Source organism: Symphalangus syndactylus, chromosome 9, assembly GCF_028878055.3.
Source record: "Symphalangus syndactylus isolate Jambi chromosome 9, NHGRI_mSymSyn1-v2.1_pri, whole genome shotgun sequence".
Lineage (NCBI taxonomy): Eukaryota > Metazoa > Chordata > Mammalia > Primates > Hylobatidae > Symphalangus > Symphalangus syndactylus.
The window spans coordinates 23,642,108-23,654,230 of NC_072431.2; the positions used below are offsets into that span (position 1 = coordinate 23,642,108).

The 12,123-nt window shown below is 34.5% G+C and overlaps 1 protein-coding gene across 7 annotated transcripts in view; it reads right to left on the minus strand.

Annotated features, from left to right (window-relative positions):
- Window positions 1–224: 224 nt before the first annotated feature.
- The window catches only part of G2E3 (G2/M-phase specific E3 ubiquitin protein ligase), a 57,902-nt gene continuing 46,003 nt past the window's right edge, over window positions 225–12,123 (minus strand). For all 7 annotated transcript variants that reach the window (XM_055291606.2, XM_055291608.2, XM_063645921.1 and 4 more), the window contains 5 exons: window positions 11,274–11,581; window positions 9,008–9,189; window positions 4,686–4,858; window positions 1,543–1,733; window positions 225–812 (listed from right to left, as the gene is read on the minus strand). In XM_055291606.2, the coding sequence (XP_055147581.1) occupies window positions 556–812; window positions 1,543–1,733; window positions 4,686–4,858; window positions 9,008–9,189; window positions 11,274–11,581 (1,111 nt within the window). In that variant the 3' untranslated portion in view covers window positions 225–555. The remainder of the gene's footprint in view (window positions 813–1,542; window positions 1,734–4,685; window positions 4,859–9,007; window positions 9,190–11,273; window positions 11,582–12,123) is intronic.

Consider the following 12,123-nt stretch of genomic DNA (forward strand, 5'->3'; position numbering starts at 1 on the left):
CCTCAGCCTCTCCGAGTAGCTGGGACTACAGGCGCCCACCACCACGCCTGGCTAATTTTTTTTTTTTGTATTTTTAGTAGAGATGGGGTTTCACCATGGTCTCGATCTCCTGACCTCGTGATCCACCCACCTTGGCCTCCCAAAGTGCTGGGATTACAAGCGTGAGCCACCGCGCCTGGCCGAAAAATTGTGGCATTCTATATGTAATCCTAATTTACAAAAAATGTGAGTAAAACAGTTTTTACTTTTATTAACCATGCTACCATACCTAAATAAAATCCATACAACCATTCTGAGAGTATTTATATTGAGGTTTATGAAGTATGTATATCAAGAAAATGAGAAATTATCACCTATTTTGACTAGTATGCTTTAACAAAAAAAAATTTTTTTTAGCCTAAGTGGCTATAATATTCCTTTATATTCGTATCATAAATTTTATTAGGCCAAGAAGCTAACCAGTTTGTTCAAAGTGATGATGAAAAGGTTAGTGAAATAAAAGAGAGTTGTCAATAGCAGCTTTTAAAGAAGCTTCTCTTTGTTCAAGGAAACATTTTAATGTCCAATGTAATGAGAACTTTCTTCCTTTTCTAGTCTTAGAGTATTTCTTATAGTGAAGTCCATATTTTCTTGAAACTCTTTATATGTATTGGTGATGGGAATTGCTAAACAGTTATTACACTTGTTTCCAACAGGAAAATCCACATGCAGACACTCAATTGAAGGAGTGGGTTTAAATCCAGCTGGAGGAATGGAACTGCAACCAGTTGCAAAAATAAGAATGTCTTCCATTGTTGTTGTAGATTTACCATCTGAAAAAATTTACCAATAAAAGAGAAAAAGAAACAAAAGTAAATCCATGTTATATATTGCTATCATCATAGATTTTTCTCCAAATAGACTTGGAATACTGAAAGGCATAGACTCCCACATTTGTTTTGGGCAAACTAAATCACAAAGTCAGGTGTAGTAACTGGCAAACAGTACATAAATGAATCTCAAAGTAGAAGGACTAATACAATCATTTAGTACAACTACTTATTGTATATAACAAATACAGACAGAAAAACTAAATGGTAAAAAACCAAAAAACTAGCTAAACAAAATTTCAACTATAAGTTAACTTCTTCTCCACTCTATCAGGCAGAACGATTTTACACTGCTAATGCTCAATGATAAATATCATTGTTACAGCCCTGACCAGTGGATGAAGAATAATTTAGTTTAACTTCAAATTGAAAATGATGAAATAGATTATTAGGATTAAGACTGTTCTATGCGGTGACAATAATGTTTTCTAGAAAGAATGCCGTTCACCTCAACTTATCTAGAGAAAAAAATCACAAAATATAAATTTACTCTGTAACCTTTTCTCATCATTTTTAACTCAGTCATATAAACTTGCTTTGAAATAACTTTCTTTTGTAAATATGAAGTTAGCATCTTAATACCAAAAGGCAAAACATACACACACAAAACCCCCAACAAATATGCTGAAACAAATATTGATATCGTTAAAAGTAAAATAAAATATCCACATACCTTCAACAGCCTGTAAGTAACTGTTCCAAAACCCCAAAGCTTTTACATCAGGTAATGTGTGTACTGTAAAAAGCTCATTAAGGATTTTTGCAGAAAGACTCTCAGGTTTGTGACACAGGATGCTACAAAATGCTTCTGGATAAGCCTGAATTTTCTCCAAAACACCAAGGGTTTTCAGACCCTGCTTAAAACTTAAGAGAAGAAAAATAATGAGCCAACATTCATACATGTGTGTTTGGTATTATATTAGGGGATATTTCCAGCTAATTTATCTGGCATTTTTTCAAAACAGCTAATGATTTTTAAAAAACAACCAAAAAACCCTCACAGGAGACAATCACATTTTCAGATGTGAGGAAAAAGAGAAGATACAGATATACTATACATGATACTTTCAAATCTATAACAAGCAAATACATTAATATCAAATGAATATTTTATGTAACTACATTATTTGGCTTTATAGTTTCAAAACTAACAAGTTTTTATTAGTAGGAAAGACATCAAAATCTGAAGTGTTTTACACTTCAAAGCTAATAATTATAAAAATAAAGTTTCCCAGATAGTACCAAGAGTGATAAATCTTCATTACATAAAAATTTAAAACCCATGTATTGCTAAAAAGACAGATATTTTGTATGACAGAAAATTAATTTTATGCAAAGAATAAAAATTCTTCTGAAAGATCAATAGGGAAAATGAACAAAAAATATACGGTTAACAAAAGAAATGCAAGTAACAACTGAATATTTTAAAATGTACATTTTCATTAATAAGCAAAGAACAAACATATCATTTTTGCCTGATTTTCTAAATTTCCTATTCACCTCCTCAGATACTCTTTTGTATGTGAGTGGGACATGAGTTTTAGAGTGCCAGGAGCAGAATGTTATGGCTTCAATGTCTCCTTTGAAACTCATGTTGAAATTTAATGGCCAGTATTACAGCATTGGGAGATAGGGTCCTTAAGAGGTGATTAGGTCACAAGGGCTCTGCCCTCATGAATGGATTAATATCATTATTGTGGGAGTGAGCTCCTGAATAAAAGGGTGAGTTCAGCCTGATTTCCAGGGCACATCTATGGGTTGAGTGCTCACTTGCTCTTCCACAATGCTATGACACAGCAAGACAGCTCTCACCAGATGCTGAGCAGATACTGGCACTATGCCTTTGGACTTCCCAGCCTCCAGAACTGTGAGAAATGAATTTCTTTTCTTTATAAATTACCAAGTCTCAGGTATTGTTATAGCAGTATAAAAAGAACTAAAAACACACATATGTTTATCTGTTATCATTAAAAAGAAAAACAAATAATAAAAGAATAAACCATAAAAAAGTTGCCAAAATGGTTACTTCATAAAGGGTTGAATGGTGGACATAGTAAGGATGAAACCTATGCTTCTTTGAATATACTTTCAATATATTCTTATTATACATTTGACTTTGGAACTATACAAAACATTTTATATAATTTTAAAATAAAATGAAATGTTAATAAAAATCACTAAAAATAAAAAATGAAAATGCAATTTATGCTCAATTTTTAGCCACACAGAAAATATTCCAATGACTTATAAGCACAACAATTTGATAATGTTAGTATTGTTATTCTGAGACTATTGGTTATGAAATGTGGAATAAATCACATGAATAGTTGCTTCATACTCAAATTCTCCAGTGTCATTAAGAACTGGAATTCTCAACACAGGACAAAGAAAATGTTAAGTAAAAATCATGCAATAGGGAATCTGAGTTAGAATTATCAGGACACGCTCATAATGTATCTTTAAAAAAAGTCTGATTATTTTAAAAAAACAAAATAGATTAAAATAGATTTAAAAACCCTTGATTTTCTAATTTGGGTTCAATGAAAAGGCCTAGATACCATGACCAACCCAGCAAAACTAAGAATCTCTAGCATCCAGACAGTGGTTGTGAATTACCCATTTCCCATTAAAAATAACAAAGGTTCGTTAGGCTAAAATGTACAAAATGAGTCTGAAATACTTTGTGATACCATATAGCGAAAAAAGCTTACAAAGACCATTAAGGCTCACATCAAAAGAATTAAAAACAACAATAATATAAAGAGACTTATACTGGTCCAAGACATATAAACTTCAGTAATAATAGGAACTATAAAGATTTTAAACATATCAAATATATTTAAATCTATGGATTAATGATACTACTTTTTTTAAATGAATTTATCAGGTTTGAGATGATATCTGGTATCAGCTTTAAAATAATACTGGAGTCAATAACAAGGGTAGGATATAGATAGACGAACAAGACAGGCACAGGTTAATAAGTGTTAGATCTGGATGGTGATTACAGACTACTTTCATATGTGTATTTCCATTATTTAAAAAAATTGTAAGAGTGTAAGGAGATACATAAGTTGTCTAACTTAGACCAGTGTTCTAAACTAAAGGACAGCAGGAATCATATATACTTTGTTAATCAAAGAATGGTCAATATATGTATTACCCAGCAGATAAAAGGTACTCAATAAATAGTTATTAAATGAATGCACAGAGACAGAATAGTTGGCTCATGTGGTAAGAGTTTTAAAAGGAGTATTTTTTAGAAAAAAATTATAATCTGAAGTAGTGGTTATTTCTATGAAAGCATCATACATTTACACAATTCTTTTTTAATTTTTTTGAGAGGGAATCTTGCTCTGTCACCCAGGCTGGAGTGCAGTGGCATGATCTTGGCTCACTGCAACCTCTGCCTCTTGGGCTCAAGCAATTCTCCTGCCTCAGCCTCCCAAGTAGCTGAGATTACAGGCACCCACCACCACGCCTGGCTAATTTTTGTATTTTAGTAGAGACGGGGTTTCACCATGTTGGTCGGGCTGGTCTCGAACTCCTGACCTCAAATGATCTGCTGCCCCAGCCTCCCAAAGTGCTGGGATTACAGGCATGAGTGAGCCACCACGCCCGACCTACACAATGCTTATTAAATGATCAGAACAGTAATCATCCTAAAAAGGCTTAAGTTATTATTTAAAAATAGCATTTAAATTTTTTTCTGAGAAAAACATCTCACTTATTACTAAATATATCTCACATTACAAGATAATTAACCACTTTAAACATGTAATTTGAAAGAGCCATATACTAATAGAAACAACTTACCTTTCAAAGGGTGTGTGGACTCTCTGAATTACATGGTAGACAAGTATGTCTTTTACTAACATATATTTATCACTTAATGTCGTTATAAGTCTGAGACATCCAATTAACTCAAAGTAGTTATAGCATTCATTTATTATTGACTTTAAGTCAGCTACAGTTGTTGCAGTATTTATCTGTAATGAAGGAGAAAATACAGCCACTTTACCCATTTACTTTTGAGTGACATGCACATTTCAAATGATACTTATTAATTTATACTGAAATTTCTAGTACATATGGGTGCAGTGAAAGTAAACCAAGAAATATTCTTCTAGAATAAATGTCTGATCATCCAGTTCAACAAATTTGTCTATTTCTGCCTTCAAGAAATCCAGAGTATAATGCCACTTTACTACATGAAACTATAAAAAAGGAAATAACTGACACTGAAAAATTATATAGCACTAGGTAAGACTAGCTACTAGGGAGGCTGAGGTGGGAGGCTTGCTTGAGCCAGAAGGTCAAGAACATCCTGGGCAACACAGCTAGTCCCCCTCTCTAAAGAAAAAAAAAAAAAAAAAAAAAAAAGGCCTGGTGTGGGTGGTATACACCTGTAGTCCTAGCTACTCGGGAAGATGAGGTAGAAGGATTCTGAGCCCAGGAGTTGGAGGTTCAGTGAGCTATGATTGCACCAATGTACTCCAGCCTGGGTGACAGACTGAGACCTTATCTCTTAAAAAGAAAAGAAAAAAAAAAAGAGAAAAGTTACCTAGCACTAGATAGGCAAGAAAGATGACCTGAGAATTCATGAAAAAGTATATCAGCTGAGAATTAAAAGACGGACAGAATTTTATCAAGAGTATTTTGGTGAACAGCATAAACAAAGAAATATTTGGCCATTTATGTGCAAGACACTTTCATACAGGTTAGCTCTTAAAGGTACAGATGGAAAAAGTTAAAAATAGGAAACAATCCATTAACAGAAAATTTACTTGCAATTTACTTTTCCTAAAACATTCTTAGAGGTTTACATGACTTCTTCTCATTCATTCAAAATCTCTGCTGAAATCTCCTAAGTTTTTCATGACTATTCTGTTCAAAATACTATCTTTACACCCTGTCAGAGTAATAATTGGGTATATGTTGCCTCATCCCTGCAAACCCTGAAACCTGAGTTTCAGCTGGGCACATAGCCAAACTTTTGCTGCAGCTAGGTGGGGCTACATGACTGTTCAATGGGATATAAGTAAAAACAACGTGTCAAACTTCCCTGCTCTCAACTTCCACTTTTCTCCTTTAAGAGCAAGCTTCAACCACGTGAAGACAATAATGCTAAGTGTTACACGATAATGAGAGGAAGGAACTCACGTCCTTAGATGGTTTTGTAAATCACAACTGTATCTCGAAAACAGAGGGCCATCTGTATAAAGGGCCACATAGCATTTTATGCTTTTCAAACTATATGGTATCTGTTGCAGCTACTCAACTCTGCCACTGTAGTGTGAAAGCAGTCAGATCAGTAGCAAATGGGCATGGTTGCATTCCAGTGTAACTATTTACCAAACAGGCAACAGGCCAGAACTTGACCTACAGGCCATTTTTTGCCAACTCTTACCCTAAAATCTAGACAATGGATTTTACGAACAGTAAACATCTGCCTTGTTTGAGCCACTGTCTTTCTGGGTCTATGAGATACAGAAGTTTAGCCTAAAACCTAACTTATATATACTCCAACACTTATCTATCTCTTTTATTCTGTTGTATGTATGTATATATTTACGTACATATTTATTTATTTGGGATGCAGTCTCGCTCTGTTGCCCATGCTGGAGTGCAGTGGCATGATCCCGGCTCACTGCAACCTCTGCCTCCCGGGTTCAAGCGAGCCTTTCAAGTAGCTGGGACTATAGGCGCGCACCACCACACCCGGCTAATTTTTTTGTATTTTTAGTAACGATGGGGTTTCACCATGTTGGCCAGGCTGGTCTCGAACTCCTGACCCCGGTGATCCGCCCGCCTGTTCTCCCAAAGTGTTGGGATTACAGGCGTGAGCCACTGCGCCCAGCCATATTCTGTTTTATTTATTTAGCATTATAATACATTTTACTACGTGATGGCATATTATATTTGTCGTTTATCTTCTGTGTTCTCTCTTAATGTAAATTCCAAGGTAGACACTTTGCTTCACTACTCTATCTTTAGTAACAAAACAGTACAGAATACATAGTATTTCTTAAATAAATGAACAAACACTGGATAAAAAGTATAGAAACTGGAGTAGACAAAGCCATGCAGAGAGGTGAAAGTCTTAAATGCCCTAATGAAGAACTTCAACTTTGTTCAACAGGCAATGAGAAGCCATTGGGGGATTCCTGAGGAAGAAAGCAATATGGTCAAAACTGTACTTTTGGAAGAATCATCCCAAATAAGAATATCAGAACAGATTCTAATTGTCTAAGCCTAGGGAAAATTTGAGTTTCGTAAAACAGGCACACTAGAAACAGGAAGGAAAGGTTGACAATAAGTCAGTCTTAGAGGCAGGTGACTTGACATATAACTGGAAAATGGAGGAGTACGAAAATGACTCTCCAGGACAGCTTGGAAGTAAGAAATCTCTTGGAAAGAAAAGGCAAACAGGTAAAAACAAAACAAAAAAGCCCCACAAAAAAACAATCAAACAAAAAATTCTAGGAAAAATACTATTTTTATCTTAAACATGTTGGACTCAGTGTGCTAGCAAGACCCAGGTCTTATCTGTATACAAAAGTCCGGGGCTCAAAAATACAGGTCTGTAAATCATTCAGAAAGATTACAGGAGAGAAGAAGCTCTCCAAATAGTAAAGAATGAGGAATGTTAAGACAACACTGAAAAATGCTAAGTTTCAGGGGTAAGAAGAAGTAAGAAGCATTAAAGAAGAGAGAATCATCAGAAGTAGGAGGAAGTACAATATTAAATAAAATATTGCAGAGAAATTCTAAGTGGTAATTGCAGAAGTCACAGCAGATGAAAAATTAGAAAAGGCCTTTGGACATGGATATTTAGATCCCTGGATATAAACTATGAACTAGCTAACTTGAGACTGGTGGTAGGGACAGAAGCCTGATTACAAGAAATAAATAGAAAATACGAAGTAGAGACAATGCAGCTTAAATATACTTTATTTTAGTAAAGAGGGCACAAAAAGAAAAACGAAGAATTAAAGGGTCAATTTAAAACATGATGTTAGGATAAGCAGTCTTAGGGCAAATAAACAGAATTGTTGTAATACACTGTAGCAACTCACACTTCAATAGTGCTTACTCTGTGATTTAGAAACTGAGGTTTAGTAAGATTAATATGCCCAAAGTGACACAACATATAGTAGTTATAAGAGCTGGCATTCAAAGTAAAATCTGACTTCTGAGCCTATGCTTTTTTTTTTTTTTTTTTTTGAGACAGTGTCTCCCTCTGTTGCCCAGGTTGGAGTGCAGTGGTGTGAGCTCGGCTCACTGTAACCTCCGTCTGCTGGGTTCAAGTTATTCTTGTGACTCAGCCTCCAGAGTAGCTGGGATTACTGGCACATGCCACCACGCCTGGCTAAGGCCTATGCTTTTAATCATTAAACAACACTGTCTGTTAATTCAGACAATGGATAGAGTATGCTTAAGTAGGAGGGAGGTTAAGGAAGAAAAGTTAAATGGCTTACATTGTCTCAGTTTTTAAAGCAGTAACATGTTGGCAATGACACTTATATGGCATTATGATAAATGAGTGTTGTACATGTGACATGTTTAGTACAGGACCCATTATAAGTGCTGAATAAATGAACTATTTTTAGGTAGATGCATTAAGTCCTCCCCGATCCCTACCACTTGTTTCCCTTTGGAAGAAATTCAGCCTGGTCTTTCTCTCCATCTATCATTCATACCTCCCTATAGAAGGAAGGAAAAGTATTCTAACTGGTAGGCCAAATCCTTCTTCTCTTCAGATCCATCGGCCTGCATCGACGTGCACTTTCATCTGCTTTCTAGCATGCAATAGGGAATCTGCCTCACGTTGTCTCTAGCAAGGCAGGCAAATCCATGTATTTCTGAGGCATATTCACAAGCCATGTTGAACACAGACCAAAATCACATTATCCAACTGGTTTTACCAACATTAAACCTGGCACTTTAATCTCCAGCCATCTGACTTTTAAAACTATCTTTTAACTGGTTCAGAACTCCACTGGTAAACAGAAATATATGTTTACAATCCCTAACTCCTTCATAGATAATATTATTATTTTATTGCAGATCAGTCATTTACATTAAAAGACACCTAGAATGCAGTGTGCATTTTAATAAACAGATACATTTCTTACCCTGATTATAATCTGTGCCACATCAAAGTCTGAAACATCATCTAAAATTGGCTGGGTATTTTCTGGTCCATAAACAAGGCAGTTAAACAAGGTTTTAGAAAAGAAACCAGGTGAAGGACCACCGTGAACTAAAGAAATGGCAAGCATTTTGCCAGCTTCATAGTAAAGATTCTCTTTCAGAGCTGTAAATACAGATGAAAATATATCAAATACACTTCTATTATTATAACTATCATTTTTAATATATATTAAAAATTAATCCAAAAATCTAAGCATTAAATATAATTCTTAGAAGCTACCATTATGTAGAAAATATAGATCTCACCTAAAATATAAAAAAAGACACATTTTTCTGAATATAAAGTAAAAATCTATTGTAGAAAACATAAAACACAATAAACCTACCACCATAATAACCACTGTAAACACTCTGGTGTACAGTCATGCACCATATAAGGATGTTGTGGTCAAGAATGACCAAATACACTAAGGTGGTCCCTAAGATTATAATGAAGCTGAAAAACTCCTATGACCTAGTGATGTTATACTGTCATAGCACAATGCATTACCTTTTGTATATTTAGATATACATATACTTACCATTGTGTTACAATTGTCTACAGTATTCAGTACAGTAACATGTTATATAGGTTTGCAGTCTAGAACCAATAGGCTTTACCATATAGCCTCGGTGTGTAGTAGGCTACACCAACAAGGTTTGCGTAAGTACACTTTATGATCTTTGCACAATGATGAAATTGCGTACTGACACATTTCTCAGAACATATCCCTGTTACTAAGTGACAAATGACTGTATTTGTACCTCTTTGTGTATATAAATATAAAAACAGTTTGACTTATGCTTTATCCACTTATTATATTGTAAACTTTTTATCATACTACTCAAAATTACTCAAATCTACAGTAAATAAATGCATTTAGACTAACTTAGAGATGTACTATAATGCAAACCATCCCCCTATTACTGGCTATCCTGGCTAAGTGACATTTCTAACTATATGAGCCATAATGTTACAGTCAACATACTCACATATTCTTGTTTATATTTATTTGATTAGGATTCCTACATATGGTATTAGTAGGTCAAAGGATAGGAACATTTTTAAGGTTCTTGATCTATACCACTAAATAATCTTTCCCAAAGGCACAAATTTACTCCCAACAGTATATGCTGTCTTACCTTACTGTCAGAGCTTGAATTAAAATTGTCATTTCAAATGTATTAGCAACTTTGATGTGCCAAAACAATCAAGTAAATTTTTCCTTAATTTTTAAATTGTTGAAAGCAACTTATTAATAAGTGACATTAACAATACCTGTGTAATAACCTTACAAGCTACATATTCATAGTCACATTTTACAGATGAAGAAACTGAGATCCCGAGAGATGAAGTAATTAAGGATGTAAAGAACTAGATGTGTACAAACTTGAATTCAGATTCTGTGATTTAAATTCACATACTCTCCACCATACCAAAGCTGCCTTGAGTTAACATTACTATTTGGAAAGATTTTATTTATTTTTACATTTTATTTTAAAGGGAGTTTATAATTAAACTGTGTGAACTATACAGAGTAAAAATGATGCTTTAGGCAATGGTTAGGATGTTTACAGAAAATATAGTAGGAAATTCAAATGAAATTAAATGCCTTCTCATTTTCTTTCGAATTTCCTATTGCAGCAGCAGTAGTATAAAAGCCCCTAAAAGAGAATGCCAGAATTACCCACTGTTTTGAGATGCCTGTTATAATTACCTTAAGTTCTCATCAATAGTAAAGACAGAAAACTATCATATACATAATTGTGCAAAAAAAAAAAAATTGCCAACAAAAGTATACTGAAAAATTGGTTACATGTGGACCAGGAAACTCTGTTATAAAAACCCTATGTTAACCGCAAATTCCAAATATACAAACAAGAAGAATTCAAATAATCATCCCCATTTGGCCACTCTATTAAAATGAAATTAGAGTGAAGATAAAGTTACACTTAATTATGGATTATTTTAAGGAGAATATTGCTATAAAGAATGTATATTCTTAAATAAAAAATGTTTCACCACAAAATTTACTTTTTAAACTATTCCTCCCCATTCCCACTTTCCTGTGATTCTATCAGTAGTTTATTAACAAAGTGAACAGTATATTTAGAGCACAGGTATTAAATATCAATTCTAACCAGCTATCTCTCTCTTTTTCTATACATGTGATATTTGGTATATACAACAATAAATAAAATAATTACCTTGAGAATTTAGAGACAAGTTCTTTGACAAGGACCCTTCAAACAATGATGAGTTCTCAAGATGTTGCATTAAGAGACTCAGAAATTCTTGCTTTGATCCAGGATGCTCACTTCCAAAATTATCATTTTCAATAACATAGGCTACTTCAATTGCATATGAAGGATTAAAGTTTCGATTTCTGAATGCATCTAAGGCACTATTCCAGATATTGGCTTTGTTGATATATAATCTTTTAGTTTTTTTTTTAATTTGGAATCCTAACTCTATTAATAGTGTTGATACATTTCTTCTAAATTTGCTGCCTTGCCTATAAAACATGAATTTAAACATAGAGATAAGTACTTTAAAGTACTTTATGTGAAACAGCAGTTATACAGCCAATAAAACAAGACGGGGGGGAAAAAAGATTAATAGGATATTCTTCCCCAACTCCCACCCAAAATTGTAACAATGGCTGCTACTAGAACCAAAAACAGTTATTTGATAATCTTAGTTTTAAATTCTTCATTCCTCACCCCAATCTTTTACCAAATTAGAATCATGTACAAGAAAGTTGATAGATAATTATCTCAAATTTGACCAACCAGTGAATTCTGGTTTAAGCATCAGAATCTCAGGCCGGGCGCGGTGGCTCATACCTGTAATCCCGGCACTCTGGGAGGCAGAGGCGGGCGGATCACCTGAGGTCATGAGTTCAAGACCAGCATGACCCACAGGGAGAAACCCTGTCTCTACTAAAAATACAAAATAAGCTGGGCGTGGTGGCGTATGCCTGTAATCCCAGCTACTCGGGAGGCTGAGGCAGGAGAATCGCTTGAACCCGGGAAGTGGAGGTTGCGTTGAGCTGAG